The sequence below is a fragment of the Leptopilina boulardi genome, unplaced genomic scaffold, assembly GCF_019393585.1.
Source record: "Leptopilina boulardi isolate dan_hultmark-lab unplaced genomic scaffold, ZJU_Lbou_2.1 LbouV2_131, whole genome shotgun sequence".
Lineage (NCBI taxonomy): Eukaryota > Metazoa > Arthropoda > Insecta > Hymenoptera > Figitidae > Leptopilina > Leptopilina boulardi.
Window position 1 is genome coordinate 974,494 of NW_026137676.1, and position 25,601 is coordinate 1,000,094.

The 25,601-nt window shown below is 28.3% G+C and overlaps 1 protein-coding gene across 1 annotated transcript; it reads left to right on the forward strand.

The window, feature by feature from the left end:
- Window positions 1-7,439: 7,439 nt before the first annotated feature.
- Window positions 7,440-10,299, forward strand: LOC127291328 (uncharacterized protein PF3D7_1120000-like). Its single transcript, XM_051320396.1, has 9 exons — window positions 7,440-7,576; window positions 8,034-8,206; window positions 8,301-8,447; window positions 8,586-8,769; window positions 8,859-8,953; window positions 9,113-9,341; window positions 9,457-9,606; window positions 9,717-10,050; window positions 10,272-10,299. The coding sequence occupies exons 2-9, from the start codon at window positions 8,192-8,194 to the stop codon at window positions 10,297-10,299; spliced, it is 1,182 nt and encodes a 393-aa protein (XP_051176353.1). The 5' UTR covers window positions 7,440-7,576; window positions 8,034-8,191.
- Window positions 10,300-25,601: the final 15,302 nt, after the last annotated feature.

Below are 25,601 nucleotides of genomic sequence, written 5' to 3' on the forward strand. Positions count from 1 at the left end.
AAAAAAAAAAAAAAAAAAAAAACCCGACAAAAAGTGAATGTGAAAAATAATTGACATTGGATATAAATCAAAGATAATTAATAATCACAACAATTACAAATATTCTTTAGAAAATTTAGTGTCATAATCAATGTGAATTAGTTTTGAACTCCAGTAGTTCAAGGGGGTCTGCATGTTGCGTTTGCAGTAAAATATAAAGAAAATTGTTAGTACTAAAACTTGTAAAAAAAAGGTACTCCAAAAAAAAAATAAAAATTTATGACGGTTATGTTGAGGAACGAAAATAATACCTTATCCGCATTTGTCAAGTTTAGACACGTTTCAAAATCTATAATACAAGTTTTTGGTAATTGTTTAGCGTCGAACTATCAAAAATAAACAAATTGTAAAACTAAATCTTTATTAGCACATCTGCAGAGTCCATTAGCTGTAAAACGGTCATCCTAAGTCCTTTATGACTTTATCTTCTACTCGGCATCTCAAAATTTGGCAATTTGTAATTTTCCCCCTCCACAACCTAAATGTATCTCCGCCTTCGCTATTGTCAATCATCCCCCACTAAACGACAAGAAAATGTAGCAGAACCTCTTCAGGTTTTTTGATATCTTTATGTAGTCAGTTACTGTATAACCCTCCAACTCATAACCACAATACATGTAAAATCTTATGTCTTTTTAATAAATTATATTATTTTATTTCTACTGTAAATAATATTGTGTGTTTCTTCACGTATCTTAAAAAACTCTTCCCTTGAATTAAAATTAATTGCATTAAACTAAATGCAATTCGAAACAATTTATAATTATTTACAATTATATCGATTCGTTTTAATGCAAGGAACACAATTATTTTATATTTAAACTTGAATTTAAATAAATACAAAATTTGTCAGCTAAAATGTGTATTTTCTATTTTTAACTTTCATTAATTTATTAAATTTACCTCAAATGGATATTTTATATATACCAATCGATTCGTTTTCATGTAAGGAATACAATTATTTCATCTATAAACTTAAATTTAAGTAATCACAAAATTTTATAGCAAAAATGTGAATTTTTGATTTTTTAACTTTCATTAATTCTTTAAATTTTAATTAAAACTATACTTTATATATACCGATCGATTTGTCTTGACGTAAGGAATACGATTTTATTATATATAACCTCAAATTTTTCTATTTAAAAATTTTTTCGATTAAAAAAAATTTTTTGGAAAAAAGACGATAAAATTTTTTTTTGTGTATTTTTTAAAATCCTTTGGTCAGATTTGAGATATTAATATAATAAATGAGCCTACCAAATTTTATCTAAATCCATTAAAACCTGTTAAATTTATCTTCTAAACAAAAAAGGGATCCACACACACACACACACACATACATACATCCGGACAATTGATCAGGATCTCATATAACATGTTTCTATAAAGAAAAAAATTTGTTTCCGCCACTTTGAAAAGTTTTATAAATGAAAGGACTACAAAGCTTCCTCCACGAGGAAGCAAAAACAGAAAAATTATTTCCGACACGAGGAAAACAATATTTATTATTGTTTTGTCCCGATTTTTATGAAAATCCTAAAAATATAACAATTAATTATATTTTTCAAATACTCTCGGGCTGCGCAGATGGCTTTGCTTTGGACTCTAGTTCGCGCATCGGCACATAGGTAAATAAACATTATATTATTTCAATAATATGGCGTTGACAGGTTTCATAAAAGTTTAGGTTATGTTAATTATTTTACATATTCATTTATTTATTTACGTTTTGATAGCCGATCGGCTATTAAATAAAGAAATATGTGAAATAATTAACATAACCTAAACTTTTGCGAAACTTGTCAACACCATATTATTGGAATTTTACACAAGTTTTGAAACATCAAACAACATTGTGTAGTATTATTAAATTTAAAAAAAATTTATAAAAATAAAATAAAAAAAACTTACCTTGATTTTGGTCCTTTTTTTTGGATAATCTAATTCCGGATGTCTGGTAAACTCCTGTCCGTCTTTTCTTGAATCTGTCAAGTCTAATTTTTTCCTCCCATCCTTGTACTTTTTCTTCTTCCTCCTCGACACTCATTTTCTTGCACAAAAACACTAAACAAAGTACTTTCGTACAAAAAAACACAGCAAACTCACTTTTACACTTTTTAATTTATGAAAAAAGTTTATTTAGCAATAAACTTCTTTACATAAATGTTCTTTTTCTCTCACTGGAAAATTTTCTCCACAAGTCCAACGCAGCGCTGATCCAACGGAGAACCGATATATGTTCAGGCCCAGCGAAAACTGCTGAGCAACGTTTACACTTTCCTCTTCTGCTTTTTTCATGCGCGTCGTCAGGATGAGAACCGCTTTCACATAAGAAAAGCATGCTGAGACTTGTTCGCGGTTGACAACTATGGCCGTTTCCGAATTAGAATATTTTGAGCATTTTCGATAAAGTGTATGCTAGGGATGTATGCAGTATCTTTGGTTTGGGACGCATGATTATGTTCAAAAAATCATTAATTAGAATTTTCATTTTATAGAATTTCATTTATCACAATTACTTTCAAGTCGAATTTTTATTTATTCTAATTAGTATTTTGCAGAATTTTCATCAAAACAATTTTCTATATTACAGAATTTTTAATTGTTCGAATTTTCATTTAACATAATAGGCATTTTAAAGAATTTTTATTGGGTAGAATTTCATTGCATAGAATTTTCTTTCGGATGAATTTTCATTTGTTCAAATTATTATTTGATATAATTTCCATATAACCGATTTTGCATACTACATAATTTTTACTTAACCAAAAAATCATTTAACAAAATTTTTAATTGATGAAATTCTAATTTGTCCAATACTCTGTAATATAGAAAACCGTTTTTGATGAAAATTCTGCAAGATTCATTCAAATTGATTATTAATTAATAATTAATTTTCCAGAAAATATTATAAAGTTGTTATAAATAATACATTTAAATTATTTCTAGCTAAAAAAATTGTTGCGATGAGAAAATAATTTTTTTGACAATTTTTCTCTGTAAAAAATGTTTATTATCTAATTATTAAATTAATTAATTAATTAATTAATTTTTTACAGTGAAAATTTGTACAAAAAAAAATTATTTCTAGCCCAAAAAAATTATTGCGATGAGGAAATAATTTTTTTGACAATTTTTCTCTGTAGAAAAAAGTTAATCAACTGATTAATTCAAAAATTAGTTAATAAACTTTTTTTTCTCTGTAGAAAAAAATTAATTACATAATTAATTGAAAAATTAGATAATTATTTTTTTCTCTTTGAAAAACTGTCAAAATAATTATTTCCTCATCGCAACATTTTTTTGGGCTGGAAATAATTAGGTGAATAATTTTTTTACAGATAAAAATTGTAAAAAAAATATTTTCCTTATCGTAACAATTTTTTTGGGCTAGAAATAATTTAAATATATTATTTTTAATAATTATATAATATTTACCGAGTAAAATTTAGATAAGGTCATCAATAAAATTTTTAAATAATTAAAAGATAAAAACAAACGAGTATTGAACATCAGACTACAAATTTTTTTAGCTAACCGTTTTCCCGTTATAGAATTTTGAAAATTGGAGAATTTGGGCAGATCACTTTTCGCCGCCAACTCATCCCCGTGTACCTGCTCAGCGGCAAATTTTCGTCCCCGTATGTTTCCCCACTACCGGCCGTACTATACCCCTCCGTTCAGCCAGACGGCAACTTTTTCGACTTTTTTTTACATTAAAAAAAAAAAAATTTAATAAAATACATTTTTTTAGTACAAAATGTAGATCTTCTTCAGATCTTCTTCAATTCAATTATTTAACAAATTTTGAACTAAAATAATTTTTTTTTTTTTTTTTTTTTTTTAAATATGCTTTATTAAACATCTACAGATGCTTATTAGCTACACATGTAACTTTTCTAATGAAATACAAATCATAAATTTAATGTAGATTGTAATTTTAAGGAAATGACATAATTATAAAGAAAAAATACAACAGAAAGAAATAGAAAATGGAATGTTTTAAATTTTTAAGTTTGATTCCTTTATGAAGATACTTATGGCTCTAATAACTGCAGGGTTCATGTCATAAAGAATGCTTGTAATGTTTATTGGCAGTTGATAGAACTTTTGTATCTTCTTCATTAGTTTCACTCTTGTGTCATCATATTTCGAGCACTGCCACAGGACGTGATCGATGTTTTCTTCTGGGTGTCCGCAATCACAAGATGGGTCGTCCTTTATATTAATTTTAAAAAGAGAGGAAGCCAGATGATAATGGTTCGCTCTCACTCGATTGACCCACACTATTGTCTGTCTAGCTAAGTTGAATTTTTGAAACCAGGTTGTAGAAGTGTCTTTAAAATGTAACTTAAAATAGTCTACACCTTTCACTCTTCCCTGTTCTTTCAATTGGGTGATCGTTTTAGTTGAAGCGTCCTTTTTAAAAATTGGTTTAAAGTCAGTGTAAGGTATTTTTGTAATTATTGGGTTGACGTCTTCTGTAGCTGACTTAGCAATTTCATCAACTTTGTCATTGTCCTCTATGCCTACATGTGAGGGAATCCAGAAAAATTTCAATTTTCTGGATTCAGGAGATTTTTCAATAAATTCGTTATATTTTCGTTTGATTTCCAAAAGATGAGTATTTACTTTTATTTTCAGTTGAGGATGGCTCAAAGTTTGCAAAGCACTTAGACTGTCTGAAAATATATAGATATCGTTTTCTGGTAATTCCAGTGCAATATTTAATGCTTCTTTTAATGCTATGCACTCTGCCGTATATATGGATGCATGTGTGTTTATACTTTTTGTAATTTTGATTTCCAATTGAGGACAGTAGCAAGCAGCTCCTACGCAGTGCGCATCCTTAATTTTGCTTCCATCAGTAAAAATCGATATCACTTTTTGTGAATTGTGATTGATTAGATCTTTTATAATTTCTGGATGTCCTACATTTTTTATTGAAGTACCAATTGTCGTGTCTAAAAGGATGGGTGTGATTATTTGTTTGAATGGATAGTTATAAATTATTTTTAATAATTTTAATGAAATTCATCACAAATTCAATTATTTCAAAATTATTTATTAAATAAAATTTTTATGAAATTTAACAATTGTTTATAATTTTAAAAAAATATCACAATAAAATTGAATTATTTTCAAAAATTCCAATTCAAAATAAACTAAAATTTAATTATTACCCAAAATTTCAATTAAAAATCAATTAAAATTCAATTATTATCCAAAATTTCAATTCAAAATCAAAGAAAATTCAATTATTTTCAAAAATTTTCAATTTAAAATCAAATAAAATTCAATTGTTACCCAAAATTTCAATTCAAAATCAACTAAAATTCAATTTTTTTCCAAAATTTCGAGTCAAAATTAATTATTATTAAAATTTTCAATCAACAATCAACTAAAATTAAATTATTATCAAAAATTTCAATTCAAAATCTAAGAAAATTAAATTAAAAATTAAATAAAAAATTCATTGTGCTGGAGAAGGGGAAGGGGGAAGTGGAAAACACATGCAGTCAGACTGAACGGAGGGGTACAGTACGGCCGGTAGTGGGGGAACATACGGGGACGAAAATTTGCCGCTGAGCAGGTACACGGGGATGAGTTGGCGGCGAATCGTGAATCATGTCTCTATTATTTTTTTACCTTAAAACAACACGTAATAACCTTCAAAAAAACCTACCAATATAACCTAAATTGCAAAAGACTAAGAACAATCAATTTTATTCCATTTTTTGGGATAAAATGTTTTCCTGGAAAATGTATAAATTCCATAAAAATTCAAATAAAATTAATCAGCATGTCTCTATTATTTTTTTACAATATAACAATAATTATTTATTTAAAAAATTGAATAATAATCTGCTTTTTAGTTATTATTATTAACAACATTGAGATAAGTAATTTGAAAAATTCTCCAAAAACTGCTTTTTTAAAAGTGCTTTTGGAAAATTCAATTTATATGTATTTTTTTAATAAAAAAGAATAATTATTTATTTAAAAAATTGAAAACTAATTCAATTGTTAAATATTACGTTTCACAATTTTTAAATTTGCAAATAGCAAAATTAGGAAAAAACTGCATTTTTGTATGTTTTTTTTTAAAAAAAAGTAAATAAACAACAACAATTTATTGTTTAATTAGTAATAAACAATTCTAATTATTATTTATAATAAAATTAATTTATGCTGTTCTTTCCAAAAATGGCCTTCGAATAAGCAATTCGTGTACTTTTCCTTACTTGTGACAACCAACTTAAACATTGTTTAAAAAACGTTTTAAACACAAAATTTTGAATTTTCCGCACATAACAGGCAGAGTCTATGTTATTCTGAACATTTTCCAAAAGGTTTTTTTAAAAAATATTCAAAATTGTGCTTTTCAAATCTAAAAAATGCCATAATTTAAAATATTTTCAATAGACAATTCTCTAAAATGCAATTATTGTCTAAACTTTGTAAAAAAATCCATCAATTTAAATTTATGAAAGATTCACTTTATAATCTCCTAAAATTCAATTATTTCCAAAAAGTTTAACTTGAACTCCTCCAAAATTCAATTGTTTCTAAAATTATTTACAAAATTAATTATTTCTAATGAGTTTAATCAACATTTCCAAAAGTTTAATAATTTTTAACATTTTTCAATTGAAAATTCTCTAAAAGTCAATTATTATCAGAAGCTTATAAAAAATCTTTAACAATTCAAATTTATGAAAATTTTAATTAAAAATGTTCTGAAATTAAATTAATTCTAAATATGATAAATTCAATTTTTTCAAATATATTCATTATTTCTAAAAAAAATTTATAAATTAATTTCTTATAATAATATAATAATTATTGTTTAAAATTTTGTTAATAATTTTCAATGATCCAATTTACAACAATGTCAATTATAAATCTTCAAAAACTAAATTATTTCTAAAATTTTTCGCTAAATTAATTTTTTAGAATAATGTTTTAATCAACATTTTCGAAAATTTAATTATTTTTAATATTTTTTAATCCATAATTCTGTGTAAGTGAATTATTATTAGAAGCTTATAAAAAACTTCAGCAATTCAAAACAACAATTTTAAATAAAAGTCTCTAGAAATTCAGTTATTTCTAAAAATTTTATTTGCAAGTTTTTAAAGTTACCATTATTTCTAAATTGTTTATTAAATTATGTCTTCAATTACATTTTAATTAAATTCTTCGAAAATTTAATTGTTTAAAACATTTACTAAATTTCTCAATTCGAATATTTTGCATAAATTAAGCTTCGAAAATTTTTATAAAGACAGTATTTTTTAATTATTTTTTAAAATTTGGAATTGAATTCTTGAAAATTTGTTTTTCAGTTCAATTCTGAAATATTGTTTTATTTGCCTAATATCGTATATGATTTTCAGAAACTCAGAATAATGTTGAAAATTTTATGTCATCACGAAACGGCAAGAGAATGATAATTCCGACTTTAAACAATATGGACTCCCTCTCTGACACAGATTCGGAAAATAATAAAAAAAAAAGTTTTAAGCGCAAGGTACGCATAACACAAATCTTATTCATGAGAGATTCCATGTGAAGTGATCCAAGGGAGAACACTTTAGGAATTTTCCACCTTATATATGTATTATATTCCCAAGTAGCACGTAATATTACAGTAACATTACCAGGTAATATTACAGTAATATTACTGTAACATTATAATGTCCACCCGATGGTAATATTACCGACCGATGTTATTGTAATATTACCATCGGGCGGACATGTTAATCTTACAGTAATATTACAGTAACATTACCTGTTATTATTACTGTAATATTACTGTAACATTACCTGGTATTATTACTGTAATATTACTGTAATATTACGTGCTACTTGGGTTATTGATTAATTATTATTATTTCAAAGAATTGATTATAATTCTGATAAAAAATATACTCTGTAAATACTAACAAGTATTTTGCTCAAGAAAAATCTGTTTTTCTTTCGAATAGGCGGATGATAATGTCGATACAAAAAAAATATTTTAAATGCAAAATTGGCAAAAACAGAAGCTGCTTCTCTACCTACGATAACATCAATAACAATACCGAAACCCGCAATAATTGTAACTGAAGTTGAAAGAAATGTCCCAATAAGACCATCTGAGAAGATGAAAGAATTATCGGTAACTTATCTTTTCCTTTATTTTAATTCATATTATTCAAAGGTATTTTTAATGAAATGATTATGCTTATACTAGTTGGAAATTTTTTTTACAGATAAACATAAATAGAGCTGATTCTCAAAATGTTAATAAAATAGTAGCTGATATATTGGAAAAAGAAGAGTCTTCCAATTTAGAAAAAAATATTCAACCTGACGCTCTTTCAAATTTAAAACTTACAAAAGATGTTGACAATAATAAGGTATTATATTTTTACATATTTAATTAGTTAATACTTCTTTAAGAATTGCATTTATTTTTGTTATGTTTTTAGCTAAACATTTTTTTAATAGTTATAAAAATATTTTAAGATAATAAAATTAATTTTGATGCTTTTTAGGAAAATGAGATCAGTAAACTAAAACGTATTTTGAAAGAAAAAGATGTTGAGTTAAAGAAATATAAAAATGATGTATCAAAACTGAGGAAACAACTTGAAGATGAGATACAACAAAAAAATGACTTTCTTTTATTAAACATGGATTTACAAAGAACGGTTATTCGTCAATTTTCAAGATTAAATTGTAAATATTTATCAAATGAAATATTATATGTTTTTAATATTATGCTTCCTATTTTTTACATTTTATTAATAAAAAATTATTCTCTATAGCCAACTTGAAGGAGTTAACGAGTGAAGTTACGGACGTGGCAAATAAGTCAGGAAAGGACTGTTTGGATAAAGTTAGTGCCATTAAAGGAGATGAGGTAAAAATTAAACGAAAAAGAAATGACCTAAAAAATGCAATGCATTTATTTTTAAGAAAGGAAAATTTTTTTGACACGTGTCAATTTTTTATACATGTACTAAAATTTTAAGCAAGATTATTTGCATGTGTATATTTAATTTATTTCTGTTTTTTACAGATACATTTAGGTCGTAATGTGTGGATAAAAAAATATGCCTATGACGCTATTAAGGGAAAATCCCGCATTACTGTACCCCTATTTGTGAAAGAAATTGCTTTGGCTGTGTTTGGTGCGGACACTCTTTTAGCTAGCACGGTTACTGGCAAGCAATCAAATAGGTCCAAAAGTAAGGATGCAGAGCAGGATTTACAGAAGCTGGATCCTGTTAAATTAATGGCTATTATGGGTAAGAAAAAATAAAATATAGAAAATATAAATAAGAAATTTTAAGATTTAAAAAAATTCCTTCTTTCCAAGACGGACAGAAATTTTATTTTAAATTACATAAAAAATATTTATAGATATAACTTTCCACTGGGTCAAGGAAGAATTGAAGAAAAGCGTCACAGAGGCTGAATTGGCAAAAGCGAAGGTTGGACACTATATTTCACATAAAATCAGTGAAATGAAAAGGGGCATTAAAAAATGCGAGGAGTCGATTATAGCTGCAGGTACGAATGTTTTGTTTCATCACATTAAAATATCTCATTATTTTAATGATAGAAGTATAACCGAAAGAGTGATATATAAAAAGACATATTTTTACAATTATTTATTTTAGGTAATGGAGCAGCACAAAATGAAAGTGACCATGAAAAGGAAATTAGTCAAGAAAAGGAAATTAATCAAGAAAAGGAAATTAATCAAGAAAAGGAAATTAAACAACAAAAGGAAATTAAACAACAAAAGGAAATAAATCAAGAAAAGGAAATCAATCAAGAAAAAGAAGTGGAAAATATTACTGACAATAATATATTATCAGATAATTTTAATAGCGGTAGTGAATTTGACGACTTAACGGACAGTGACGAAGACAACGACTGTAATAATGACAATGAAAATGACAATTACCAAGATCCCTTATTTATCGATCCCTTGAACATGGACGACAATTTGTTTAATAAAAATAATATGTAATAGAGTCATTAATTTTATTTATTTAAATATTATATTAAGAAGAATTATAAATAAAAACTTATACAAAACAACTGAAACGTCCAGGATTAATTTCTGTAAAAAAATTATTAAATTTCATTGACAAAAAATACATTCATTTTGCTAGAGTTTCTATAAAAAATAATTGATAGAATTTTATACAATATACACAAATTTGCAGATTTCAAAATGTGATTGAAAAGTATTAAAATTTTATCTATCAAATTCTGTGAAAAATAAGTATCCATTTTGATAGATTTTCTATCAAAAATAATTGATAGAATCAATATACACAAATTTGCAGATTCAAAAATGTGATTGAAAAGTATTAAAAGTTTTGTCTATCAGATTCTGTGAAAAATAAGTATTCATTTTGATAGACTTTCTATCAAAAATCATTGATGGAATCTTATTCAATATACATAAATTTATGGATTTAAAAATCGCGGATTGAAAAGTATTAAAATTTCATCAATCAAATTCTATAAAAAATAATTATTCATTTTGATAGACTTTCTATCCAAAAATATTGATAGGATTTTATACAATCTACATAAAATTGCGGATTCAAAAAACGGATTGAAAAGTATTGAAATTTTTTTCTATCAAATTCAATCAAATTTTTTAAGCAGGGTTATTACTTATGACGAAGTTTATTTTTCACTTCGGACGTTGTGTTTTTGGCGAGTAAAATTATATGACGCATGTTAAAATACTGTATTTTTGTAACTGTGTGTATAGATGGGTAGCCTCGCTATATCTATTTAGGTGTAACCGTACCCTTAGGCCTTATCCCTCGAAAGGTCAACGCAGAATAGAAACGTAACCATAATCGCAATCGTAAACTGAAGAATGATTTAGAGAAGGATTGTCATATATTGTTGTTCTTCTCTTACTAATTCTTAAGTTTGCGATTGCGATTACGCGGTTATTACGTTTTATTGTGCTTAGGCCCTAACTTTTAGAAAAAAAGAAACAAATAGTGGATGATCAGCTAGCTATCTCTCTTGGCTCGATATATAGTTCAGTGAATTTACATTAGCCCTTTTCGAATTGGGATTTTTAGCGTATACTTGATAAAGTGTATACTCGGGAAGTATGCAATGTCCTTGTTTTTCCGTGCGAAAAAAAGGACACTGCATACTTGCCAAGTATACACTTCATCAAAAGTGTGACAAAAATCTCAAATCGGAAACCAGATTACTTTACGATACGAAGCCATCTATCGGCGGGCTTCACCGCGTGATGCCGTCTCACCATTGTAGGCATTGAAGAAATTCCGGACCCGTATATACGACCATGGTGCTTGTTGACGGCAGTATAAACAATCTGTTTAATTTAAATGGATTAAACTTATGTCTTTAAAATCTAAATGTATGTTTTTATCATATATACATTATTTTTTATAATATGGTGGGTAGAAATGTTGTATATTATCTAAATTAATGTGTTGAAATAGTGATATAAAATTTTTAATAATTCTAATGTTATACCCTGGAAATCTGTAAATTTCGAAATGTTTACATAGGAATGTAAAATCACAATTTTATTTATAAGAAACTCAATCAAATCTTATATACATCAAAAATACTTATATTTTTATATCAAAATATTTGTATTAAAATTCTCTGAAAATCTTTCAGTTGGTAAGTGTAGTATATTTTCATATCAATGTTTTTGACTAAAAGTCTATCATCCGACCATTCTTATGTTTTATTATCACTGATGTAAATTCTATTAACACTTGGTCTATTTAAATTAATAAAGTTAATTAGAAGAAATTTTAATTATTGATTTAAAGTACATTCTGTTTAATTTTAAATTCTTAGAAAAGATAAATAGCCCAGTGAGTTTTTACCGGTTGAGAATTCAAACAAACTGACCAACTCATCTATTGAATTTGTACTGACGAATTGAAAAAAATTAAAGCTGAAAGGTTTGTTCATTGAATTAGTACGAACAGAGAGTTTGGAAGTTAAATACAACTTTGCCGAATTCAGGAGAATTGCAACATAGTTCAAATTCGAAATTGCGGCTAAGCGAGATTCACTGAAGCCTAAGGTGTATTCATTTCAATTCAACTGAATTAGTTTTCATTTACTGGGAAAGTTTAAAAATTTCAGGAAAATATAAATTTATTGAATTTTAGCCTGAACTTTTTGATATGAAATTTTATATTTTTGTTCTAATTAGAGACCATAGTTAGCGTTTAAAGGGACTTTCTGATTTCAAAATTCCAAAAAATCTATTTTTTTGCTTAAAACTGCTCCTTAGTATCATAAAATTACTGTTCCCAAAGATGTTTTAAAAAGTATGTAAAAAAACAAAAGTTGTATTAAAAAATTGTTTGATAGTCTGGCTTAATGCATGGCTTTTCAGGAAATCAACAAAATCAATTTTACAAAACCAAAAATCATTCGATTTCATATTTAAAAAACTTGAGAATAAACCTTTCAAATTTTATATTTCTGCATCCCGTTCTACATACAAGGGTAAGTTGCCATAAAAACAGTGCATTTCGCGATTTTTTAAGGGAAAAATACATAGAAAACAATAACCTTCAAAATTTCGTTTTCAGGTTTATTGTCCGGAATTCATACAGAAAATTCATCCTGAATTTTAAAAAATTTTACTTCAGATAATAAGTGTAAAAGTCTATTCAAATTTCCGTGTGGAATATTCTATTATTAATTCTGTATATATTTTTAAAAAATGGGCAAGAATTAAGATTAAATTAAGGGCGAATTCTGTTTCAACTGTTAAAACTCCACACAAAATTAATGTAAGAATTTAACACGAATTACAAACGATTTTTACATGAATTATTTTCACACGTAATTTTAGTCACCGTAATTGATACACCCAAAGTGATACAAACGCGTCGTATAAGAAAATCACCGTATTAGTTTTAATTACTCATATTTATTTAAATAATCGATTTTCATATTGTTTAAATTTTTTTAATATCTAATTAACATTATCTTTTATTTTAATAAGTCTTCAATTAATTTTCACTAATAGAAATGTCAAATTGTCTATTTCAAAGATGTTTTGATTCGAATCGCGTAGTAATTAGTGTATTTACCTTAATTAAATCTATTAGCCATAAAAAAGTTGTTTTTTAGGGTAATGAAATTTGATATTTCCTTAATGATCAAAATATAAAAGAAACATTTTCCAACGATAGATACTTAGGAGTACCAAGATTCTGGTTTTTAGTACAATATCGGTACATTCTTTAAATTTATGCAGTTATTATAGCGATAACTTCTTATGGGTACCTTGATTGTTGTATTTACTGCAATATAGGTACAAAAATCCAGGTATATATTTATATATGTATATATTTTTTGACAGGGATAGCTTCTTATTAGTACCTTGATTTCTATTTTTAGTGCAATATCGGTACAGAAATCATACTGTATATGTATATGGGGTAAAATTCCTGGACTAAGTAAAAACAATAGTTGATCGGTTCGGACAGAAACTAGCTTATAGCCCTAGACATGAGCACCAAAATCTTAAATCATTAGTAGGTTTTGTAAAAAATTTTTGTTGAGGGAGAGGAAAGAATTTTTTTCAATTCGTTCGAAATTAGTGTTAAATTGTTCTAACTTTTTGAAACAGAATTAATTTGCCCTTATTTAAATCGTAATTCGTTGTTTTAGTCGAAAAAACAGATACAGAATTTTTAAAAACAGTTCTTTGGAATTCTAAAGGAACTCTGCCCTCAATACCAGATGTAAAATGTTTTAAAATTTAGGTTTAATTCTCTGTACGAATTCCCGACTGTATTTGAAAGAGATTATGCTTGTAATTAGGGCTATCAATTTTACTTTTTAAATTCGTACAAATATCTTTACGATATTCCTACGAATTTATAACGAATTTATTTCCTAATTTTATGTAGGTCACCTGTGAGAAATTAGCTAATAATTCCCCACATGTTATTTTCTGTAAAATTTTTAACAAAAATTTATGACTACTTTTCTACAAAATACTTCCTTCACTACTATCGGATTTCTAACAAAAATTATTTTAAAAATTCTTCAGTATTACCCACGAATATCGTATGAAATTCGTATGGAAAAGTGGTCAAATTTAAAGAGAATTTTACAGCAAAAACTACGAGCACAAGTTCTTTCAAAAAAACGTCCGTAATTGGTACAGAAAATTGAATCTATAAATTTTAGAAAATTTTACCGCAGATATTACGGTTACAAAATTCAAATTTCCGTGTGGATTATTTTTTCAGTAATTCTGTTTCTATTGAAAAAATATTGAATATCAGGCGAATTCTGTTTCAACTTTTAAAGCACTATACAAAATTCTTGTAGCAGCCAAAATTAAAGAGGCTGTGGCAAAAGAATTGCAAGGCCTGTTTATTTAACTGAAATTTTGCAATGTATTATACTATTATTACACACTGTAAAAAAAGTAATAAAACAGTACACATGTTAGGTATCAAAATAGAACCAATTGACCATTTAGTACCTCAAGTCAGTATTAAGATTATTCCTTTCTTTTTACAATGATGTTATGTTTAATATAACTGTTGCAAAGTGATTAAAAATATTTTCTTTAATCTGCTGTAATACAATTACTAATAAAGATGCATATTTGAACAATTATTAATTAAATTAATTGACGTCATATTTTTTATCATGGCCGTAATTAAAACATTTTTAAGATTTCCATTAAATTTAATAACGTTGAGCAAAGTATCTTCAAAATACACATAATTTTAGTCACCGTAATTGATACACCGAAAGTGATACAAACGCGCCGTATTAGAAAATCATTTATCTTAGTTAAATTTATTAGCCATAAAAATATTGTTTTTAAGGCAATTAAAATTTTTATTTCCTTAATGATCAAAATATAAAAGAAACATTTTCCAACGATAGATACATAGCAGTACCGAGATACTGGTTTTTATTGCAATATCGATACAATCTGTTAAGTTTATGCAGTTTTTCTAGCGATAACTTCTTAGGGGTACCTTGATTGTTGTATTCAGTTTATTATAGGTACAAAAAATCTAGTATATATTTATATATATTTTTTTTGACAGGGAAAGCTTCTTATTAGTACCTAGATTTCTAAATTTAGTGCAATATCGGTACAGAAATCAGATTGTATATGTATATTGGGTAAAATTTCTGTTCTAAGTAAAAAGAATTAATCTGATAGCGCTGAAACTTGCATATATCTCTAGACATGAGCACCAAAACCTTAAATTATTGTTAGGTTTTCTAAAAAAATTTTGTAGAGGGAGAGGGTTGAATTTTTTTGAATTCGTTCGAAATGAGTGTTAAATTGTTTTACTTTTTTGAAGCAGAATTAATTTGTCCTTATTTAAATCGTAATTCGTTCTGTTTTGATCGAAAAAGCAGATACAACATTTTTAAAAACACTTTTTTTCGAAATTCTAAAGGAATTCTGCCCTCAATACGAGGGGTAAAATGTTTTAAAATTTAGGTTTAATTTTCTGTACGAATTCCCTACACTATTGGAAAGAGATTATGTTTGTAATTGGTGCAATCAATTTTACTCTTTTAATTCGATTATATTTCTGTACGATATTCGTACGAATTTATAACGAATTGCTTAACTACTATTAGATTTCTAACAAAAATTATGTTAAAAATTCTTTAGTATTTCGCACGAATATCGTACGAAATTTGTAAAGAAAAGTGGTCGAATTTAAAGAGAATTTTATAGCAAAAATTAGGAGCATAATTTCTTTCAAAAAACGTCCGGAATTCGTACAGAAAATTGAATCTACACGGAGAGAAATTTCTAGTAATATTTACCTAGAAATTTCTCTCCGTGTAAATTTGAAAAAATTTTACCGTAGATATTACGTGTACAACATTCAAATATCCGTGTGGATTATTTTTTCAGTAATTCTGTATCCATTAAAAAAAAATATTTGAAAGAAATAATTTTGTATATTAGGCGAATTCTGTTTCAACTTTTAAAACACCACACAAAGTTCTTGTAGCATCCAAAACGAAAATCAATAATTGTTTAAAAAAAATTTCTAAAGACTCATTTAAGAAAATGTTTTCTGTTTTTTTCTTTTTTACTTTCGTTAAAACAAGATGCAGGTCCCTTGTTGCCGATACCCTTGCTAAATTACTTGAAAGAGGTTCTTAAAGTTGTAAAGAAAAATTAACGTCTTTACATTTTGAATCGATAGTAAGTGGAATATTGGCACCACATTATCTTATGTATATATGGAAAAATTAAACAGTTTAAATATACTTGTTATGTTCAACTTCAATATGCGCTTATTGCGAACTCAAAATTGATTTTCTTCTTTGTGCAGTCTTTGGTTTGTCTCTGATTTTTTTAAACTTATAAACTTTTCACAATTTTAAATATAAAAACTTTTGTACGCAAGCTTCTTAGTGGTACCTTTAATTTTGTATTCAGTGTTTTGTCGTTACCAAAATATATATGTACACATTTTTACCTTATCTAATAAGCTTCTTATTGGTAACTTAACGTTTGTATTAAGTGTTTTGTTGGTACCAAAAGATATACATATGTATACATTTCTACCCCTTGAAATATTTTTCAAAAATATTATTTATTTTGGAAGTGATTGGAAGTTCTTAGTTTTTCATAATGAATTTTGAATTTAACAATTACTCGAAGACGAGTAAAGGTAATTCTATCTATTTTCAAAAATTAAACTTTCATTTCCATAATTTAAAATTCGATTAAATGGAAAATAAAAACTTTCTATATTTCCTCAACAAATTTTTTTTAACAATTAATATTTAAAATATGTTCTTAATGTCACTCAAAAATTAGATTATGCTCTTTTGATACATATGTAAAAGGCTAAAGATTTAAGTAAAATAAAAAAAATAATTTGAAAGTCGGTGTCGATAGTTTTTCAAGTCGCTATTTTTTATATTTTAACACTCCTTAATTTGACGTGTCCTAATGATAAAGTATTCATTAAAGTTTCAGTGCATTAAAATGTTAACTCAAAAAATTGGGTTATGTGGTGTCTATTTAAAAGTTCGTGCAATATATTTCTTAATCAATTGTTTGTTTGTTGTTTTAGTGATAATTCAAGTTGCGGGTAATAAAATGTTTATTTAATCGTCAGTTCAATATAAAGCTAATATTCAAATAAATTTTTATTTTATTATTGAAACTGTTTAAAAAACATAATATTATAATTACATGAATGTCTAAAATGAAATGAATAATATAAGATCCTTTTTAGAAAATATATTTATAAAAAATTAATTAGGTAATACCAAAAATTGTTTTAAAAATAAATATGAGATGACTTGAAATTGAAAATAATAAATTAATTTTATTGCTCTATCTTCAATTCAATAAATGTTATTGACACATGTAAAATTACTATTTCTTTTCTAATACTATTAAATCATTTGAATTAAATTAAGTTATTCATTAAATTATTTAAATTATATTTAATTTTTTAACTGATGATTTACTCAAAAGAATTAATTTTTTTAATCATTTTAAGGTTCAAAATGATTCATAATTTCATTTATTCAATTTTTAACATAAATTTTTGAGTTATGTGCATTACATTACATATTATATTTCTGTTTATTTTTCATTCGTAAAGTAGTAAAAAATATATATAAATTATTTGAATTAGCTTTGTATTGAATTGACGATTAAATAAACATTTTATTACCAGCAATTTGAACCATCACTATATTGAACAAACAATTGAATAAGAACTATACTGCACGATATTTTCAATGGACATCATATAACCCAACAAAAATATATTCTTGATACAGAAACACTGGAATGTACAATACCGATATATTACATCGAAATGTATATCTGGTCCCGATAATAAACTATTTTATATATTGTGTCGCGATAATGATCCTAATGTATAATTATTTTACCAGTTAAGTCTATTCCCAATGTTTATCAGGTCCCAATAATATCCCTCCAATATAAAATGCGTCCCGATAATGATCTTCTAATATATAATATGTCCCGATAATGATCTTCTGATATATAATAAGTCCCGATAATAATCTTCTAACATGTAATATGTTCCAATAATGATATTCTAATATATAATATGTCTCGATAATGACCCGCATGTATACTTATTCCGTATCTGCTGGTTAAGTCCCGATATTTCACATGACAAATTTTTGTATTTTATTTATAAAAAATTCAAAATTTGAGGAAATTTATAATCTATTGTTATTCTAACAGTTAAAAGTAACTTCCTCAGCGTGTTTTGGGTACTGAAATTTTTGGTCCCATTAATGATCGTGTACTAAACATATATATATATATAACAATTCTAGGCATAAGTAATTAAATTATTTTTATTATTTATTTAATTTTTAATTCAAAAATTTTTTTTTTAATAAAATAAAATCAATAATAATAACAATGTAGACATTAGCAAAAATAAAAGTAATAATAATTAACAATTTGATTGTTTTATTACAAATGTTTCAAGGAGAAAATCATCCATAGTTTTTAAACTTGATTTTAAATGTTATTAAACATATGGGTAAATCCACAGAACCGTCCGATTTCATGTTACTCACATATTTTTCTATTTTAGAAGTATTATATTAATTATTTTCATACTTCAACCATTTTGTAATATCTCTGAGAACCTATTGAAATAAGAAAATTGAATAAATGTGAACCTTCTAGTCTTTTATAAAAAATAAAATCGAATTAAGTAACTTAAAAAATGAAATTTACGGTGTTACTCCAGGTATAAATTTTAATTCTTATAGGTATAACTTGTTCGGCATAGATCCGAACAATTCCAAACTGTGGTGAATTATAGTTTACTTATTGAAGAATGTTTTGAAAGTAATAAAAAATATGTGCTCTTAAATAAAAAGAAATGATAGTCGTTGAAAGTAGCGTTACTCATTATTTTATAATAATAAAATGTCTATACATTTTTGTAAATATCTTTTGCGGCGATTATTCGATTTGAATTTTTCAAATTGGAGCTTATTACTTGTGAACAGACGAACAAATGTATGTATCATAGAATAGAGTGCAATCAGAATTAAAGAAAATATTCCAATAATTATCACTCTATGTTTAAGCGTGAACCATTTTCAACATAGCCTTTTTTCAGTAGCACAACTACAGGATAAAATATGATGAGTTGAAAACATGTGTGATTATATAAAGACATTATTATAATTCTTGTATGCAAACGCCAAATTATATTTTCTATTTATAACGTCTAAAAATTAAAAATAAAAAAAAATTTATCGAAATTTAACTAGTTAATCGTGAAAAATGTATTATCCTTTCATTTGTTTTATTTTCAAAGTTATATCAAAATCGATGTCAATAATGTCAGTTTGTTGGTTAAAATAGTTAATATCAAAATTAGTAAGTAAACAATTTAATTTACAGAAATAAAAAATTAAATGCTAATAAATAAAATATATAATAAAATATGATAAAATATAAATAATTTATTTTTGATAATTAAAAAATTAATTATTTGTATTTTATCATATTTTATTATTCAAAATGTTTTGCACATATTTCAAATAATATATAAAAAAAACAAAGAAATGCCATTTTTAATTATAATTTCCAGAAGAAAAATAATATTTTCGTTTTTGGCTTTTAACTCAAACGGCATTAAAATAAAATGAATCACGCAAGAAGATAATTGTTCTTGAATATATTTTAAAGAAAGTAAACCATAAATAAAAGGCGTGCTTGCTATTTGGAAAATTTTCATCTTGATAAGTAAAAATCGGCCAGTTCTGTGGATTTGCCCATATATTCTATGCTCTTAGAGGGGAATGTATATGGTCGTTGCGTTGTGCCGCCTTATTCTATACTTGATGACAGTATATATAGATATATCTATACATAACTCCAGCGCGATGACCATGATATAGCCTCAGCACTCCATATTGCAAAGTATCTCAAATTAATAATGCCTTCTTGAAAATTTTTTTTTTTTTTAATAAATTTTAGAAATTTTTAATAATTTTTATTATTTTTAAGAAAAATTATTTATTTAGCAATTTTTAACATTTTTCAATAAAAATTTATTAACCAGAATTTTAATAACAATTACATTATTATTATAAAATTTATAAAAATTTAATTGTTTATAGTTTATTAATAATTATAACAATTATTTATTTGAAACACCCCGCTAATATAAAGCTAGAATATACATAATTATGCTTAACTTTATGAATAGTATTTCATAAAAAAGGTTTTTTTTTTTTTTTTATTCAATTGGGTGATTTGGAATTTGAAACATCATTCATCTAACTTGTGTCTGGATTCTTGCACTCAAGGCGCTATTAAACATAGGTGCCATCCATTTAGAGGGGTGCGTGTACAGCCAGCTCGGCTCACTCCCCGTACACAGTATATATACACACATACACGGAGAAATCCCAGCCTGAAAAACCCGACACTACAATAATCATTCCCACAAAAAAAAACCAATAGTAAGAGAGGATGATGTGATAAAAATGACATTATTTTCTATTACTGTATTACTGTATTACTCTCGGTTGCCACTAAAAGTTTTGAAATAGCATCAACTGGTTCACAATCTTCTGACATGAAATGAGCATAATTGTCTCTTTCATATGTTAATGGTTCTGACTATTTTTAAATTACGTTATTGTTAGTCAACACGTCTTTCGTCATTTTAAAGTCATTGTCGTCAGAAGTATCAGAAAAAGATGGGGAATCATAATACGGAATACCTATACCTTTGGAAGATTTTTCTATGGGTGTACACTTTGTTCCCGACACATTATCATTAGTTTTTTCCTGTAGTCGGCGTGGCACAATACTAGATTTTTTTCCCATTTTTGAATCATTTGTTTTCATGTAGACAAATGGAGTAGATTGAGCATCAGGAATGGCGGAAAATCCAGGTGTTTGAAATATTGATCCTTGCCATTGGGAATAATCCTTAGCGGGGGAATGCATGACATCTGGATCGTCCCTGAAACGTACTGTACTCTGTCTTTCTTCAATTTGTTTAGGGGGTAATGTAGGCGAATGTCGCGGAGAGTTTTCTATTTCAACATTCGAAATTTGGCGCTTGTTGTATTTGTCCAAAAATTTTCTTATCCTTTCTGTGAATGCATCATCTTCGACATCACTATTTTGGCATGGATCCAGGTCTTCTAAAGTATCAAGGAGTTCTTCGTCATTTTCACCTTCCGATACATGCGTTACTTCTGGACGAGTAAATTCTTTATCCATTCCTTCGTGGTCCCATGCTAATGTTAGGTTAGTTTGATCCAATCCTCTATTTTGCATTGACTTGTCAAATTGCTGAAATGATTTTTCTAACCCACTTTTTACTTTCCACACTTTGACGTCTGATTCTTCTTCTGTGCTTCCAATCGGTTGGGGAGCAATATTAATAATCACATTTTCAAGATCACAAATTTCTTCCTCTTTTTCTTTTTCGATTTCAAAATCGTCCATGATTTGTTCTTGATTGACACCTTCTTTTGCTAATTGATCGGCCATTTCATTACCAGTTAGGCCTTGAAGACTCGGTATATGTTCCCAGACAACGTTTAAGGGTTCTAAAGCCTTTGTTAATTTTTCAAAGGCAATGTGATTTTTAACAGGTTTATTTTCCTTAGTTTTCCATTGATTTATTTTCCATTTTAGGATCCAATCCGTAACACTTTGAATTAAAAATTTTGAGTAGGTGTTAATCCTTAGATTTTGGATTCCTGCTTCTTGAGCTTTTAAGGCGGCTACAGTTGCTGCTTCTATTTCAGCTGCATTGTTTGTTTGTCGACCCTTGGATCGCTGAGAAACATTTAAGGGATGATCATGAACAAACCAAATACCTATTCCAGCTCTTGGTTCTCCACTTCCGTTGAAACTACAGGCGCCATCTACATAAACGTCTGTATAAGTGTTTTTCGCTGGGGAGAACAGAGGAATAGTGGTTTGAATTTGAGCCTCGGAACCTACTATTTTTGGACTCGCCTGTTTCTGTTTTAGGGTTATTTCTACACTAGGGAAACCGATATGACTTTTTCTGAAAACTGGGGGATCAGAATCTTCATTTAATTCCTCATCTGTTGTTGTTTCGCTAGAAGATGATGGTTTTTCACTAGAAACAGGGGTTTCTGGATTTGAATTTCTCTTCCTCTAGTTAGCCTTTTTGCAATACAACTCTCGTTCGGATCGACGAGATTTTTAGTACCTCGAGGTAAGGTAAATGTTTGATCTTTTCGTTCATCTCTTCTGGTACTACCTGTAGGTCGACCCAGCGGATTTTTACCTGTGGAGAGGGGTTGTTTAGGAATTGTTGATTTTATGAGTTTTAGGGAGGGTCTTCGCATTCTTGCAACTTGTGATGGATCACTTAAGGTCCTTTTATAATTAGGATTCAAAATATTTGTTTTTGGCTTTTCCTTATACCTTGCAGAAGTAGAGGGCTTTTCAATATTTGAAGAATCCTTTTTCGCGCACTTTTCCTTATTTTCCTTCTTGTTAGACTCGCTTCGCGTTATGGATAAGGCTCGATATTGCACGGATTGTTTCTTATCTATTAACACGTTCATTGGAATCTGATCAGGATTAGGAGTTTCACTTTTTGCACTAAGGTTCGAGGATGTAGATTTATCTGTATCTGAGTCCGTCGTCACGTCGCTTTGATTGTCTTTTTCTTTTATGGGACTGTTTGATAATGCTTCTACAATTCTGTTAATTTTATCTGGCTTGTATTCGAATTTATACACGTAATCTTGAAGACGTAGCCTCCACCTGTGTAATCTCGCACCTGGATTTTCAATATAACTCATCCAGTGTATCGGTTCGAAATCGCAAGCTAGAATAAATTCTCGACCATATAGATAAGGTCGAATATTTTCTGCGGCATATAGGATCGCAAGGCATTCTTTTTCCGCTTTCGGATATTTTTGTTCATTTTTATTTATAACCTTTGAAAAATAAGCCACGGGTAAATCGATTCCGTCGCATTCTTGGTTTAAAATAGCACCTGTTGCACGCTCAGATGCGTCGGTAGTTAATTTAAAAGTTTTCGTAAAATCAGGATATTGTAGAATAGGTTCTTTACAAAGATGGTTCCTGAGTTGACGAAAAGCTTTTTCCTGATCATCAGTCCATTTCCAAACAGTTTCTTTCTTTAAGAGGTCTGTTAATGGATTTGATATTTTTGCATAATCTTGTATAAATCGCCTGTAATAACCGGTTAATCCAAGGAATCCTCGAAGTTCCTTGATAGTGGTAGGATGAGGAAAATTCCTTATCGCATTTATTTTATTAGGATTAGGTTTTACCCCTTCTGGACCGATTATATGACCGAGATATGCTACTTCCGTTTTTAGAAATTCGCATTTGTCAGGTTGTAATTTTAAGTTTGCTTCACGAAGGCGATGAAAAACCTGTCTAGCTCTTCTATCATGTTCTTCTAAAGTGTCGGAATGAATAATGATATCATCTAAATATACGAGAGCTTCCGTATCAAGCATACTGTTTAAAACGTTATTTAATAATCGTTGGAATGTAGGAGGGGCATTTTTTATTCCCATGGGCATACGTTTATATTCGTAATGAGCGTTGCCGGTAGAAAAAGCTGTTTTAATCCTATCGTCAGGGTCTGTTTCTACTTGATGGAAACCCATGGCTAGATCAAAAACTGTAAAATACCGCGCAGTGCCCAATTTTTCGAACAGGCTATTTATATGGGGTAACGGGAAAGAGTCACCTATAACTTGCTCGTTTAGTTTCCTATAGTCTACAACAACTCTCCATTTCTTTTGAGCCGAAGCATCGAGTTTTTTGGGAACGATAAGAACTGGGGAATTGTATGGTGAAGTCGAAGGACCAATGATTCCACAGCTCAATTGTTTTAGGAGCTGCAGATCCATTTGTTCTCGAGCTTCATGAGGACACCTGTATTGTTTTCTAGTGATGACTTTGTCATCTCTTGTTGGAATTCTATGCTGAATTAAATGGGTACATGACAAAGGTTCCCCATTCAAGTAGAAAATGTCAGCATAGTACTAGAGGTAAATAACCTTCTTTTAGGCCCTTGTTAGAAACGTCGATCGCGATTGGTTGTCTAGTCCTCGCTTTAATTCTGAGAATTTGAGCAAATGGTTTAATTTCAGGTTTCAAATTTTGTTTCGATTCTTGTAATTCTAAATCTACGAAGGGTATAGGAGTTATAGGATCCGAGATTGTAACTAACGCATTATGTCGAAACGATATTTGAGCTTGCTCTTGACGAAGAAAAGGTCTTCCTAAAATACCTGACGTGGATATCGGAAAATTATTTTTAACCACGTGGAATTCGACTGGATTTTTCTGAATTTTAGTTCGATAGTTCCCAGAGTCTTAACGGAATGATTCGTTATTCCTGTAATTTCAGCGCTGTTTTTGACTGCAATTATTAGTTCCGGGTCCAGAGCATTTAGTTTAATCAAATTAGTATCTGATCCAGGATCAACTAAAAATTTAATTTTGGGATGTCTAAACTCGGGAGCAGTCAATTCGACTACTGGGGAGTCTTCGCTCCTAATTCCGACTCTAAGGATTTTACTGAATTCTCCGCGAAGTGTACCGTTTTCGAACGCTGGAGGATCGGACTCGCCACCGCGTCTGAGCGGCGAGTCTGTTGGGAGTTTAAATTAGTTTGAGGTCCTGGTGATAATGACCTTGGGGGTGTGTTGCCACCTCTATATGGTGACATCACCTGCGGTGTTTGAACAGGTGCTTGAAATTGCATCTGCTGCGGGCATTTCGCAGCCTGTGGATATTGATATGGAACAGACTGAGATTTTTGAGGCCACATTGATTTGTAAAACTGGGCCAATTGTTCGGGTGTGAGTTGAATCAGATTTAATTTGTTTATTTCAGCATTTACTTTTTCTGACCGAGAATCCTGAATTAGTTCGCGTGATCTTTTTTCGTTTCCGATCTCTAACTGTCGCGAATATGGACTTGGTGACCGCGGTCTATCTATATTTCTTGTACGAGAAATGTGATAGGATGATGACCTAGATCTTTCTGAATAACGTTGTCTTTCCTCTGCGCGTAACGCGTGCTCAAAAGCTTCGGATAGGTTTCTCGGATTTCGTGTGTCAACGAAAATTGACATTTCCTCAGGAAGACCCCTTATAAAGGCTTCAAGGGCACAGTCTATTATTGGTTTGATCATAATTTCACTGACAGGTATATCATTATCTTCATCGTCGTTGTCAACGCGTCGATAACGTGCACCATACTTTTCTCCAAGGGCATGTTTCCCACCGCTAATTAACCCTTGTAATCTATCATTATAGTCACTGACTGTTTCCGTTTGTTTCATTCGCAAATTAATGATACTTTCAAAGTACCATTGGTATTTTTTTGTAGAGGCAAAACGTTTTTTTAAGTGAGTAATAAGGTCGTCGAGTCTATCAAAGGTTTTATCTCTAACACTTTCTCGAGCAGGTCCTTTTAATTTACCAAGAAC

Coding starts and splice junctions, on each gene's coding strand:
- LOC127291328 (XM_051320396.1), top strand. Junction 9,342..9,456: donor TAAATTAATGGCTATTATGG/GTAAGAAAAAAT, acceptor AAATATTTATAG/ATATAACTTTCCACTGGGTC. Junction 10,051..10,271: donor TTGAACATGGACGACAATTT/GTTTAATAAAAA, acceptor ACAAATTTGCAG/ATTTCAAAATGTGATTGAAA.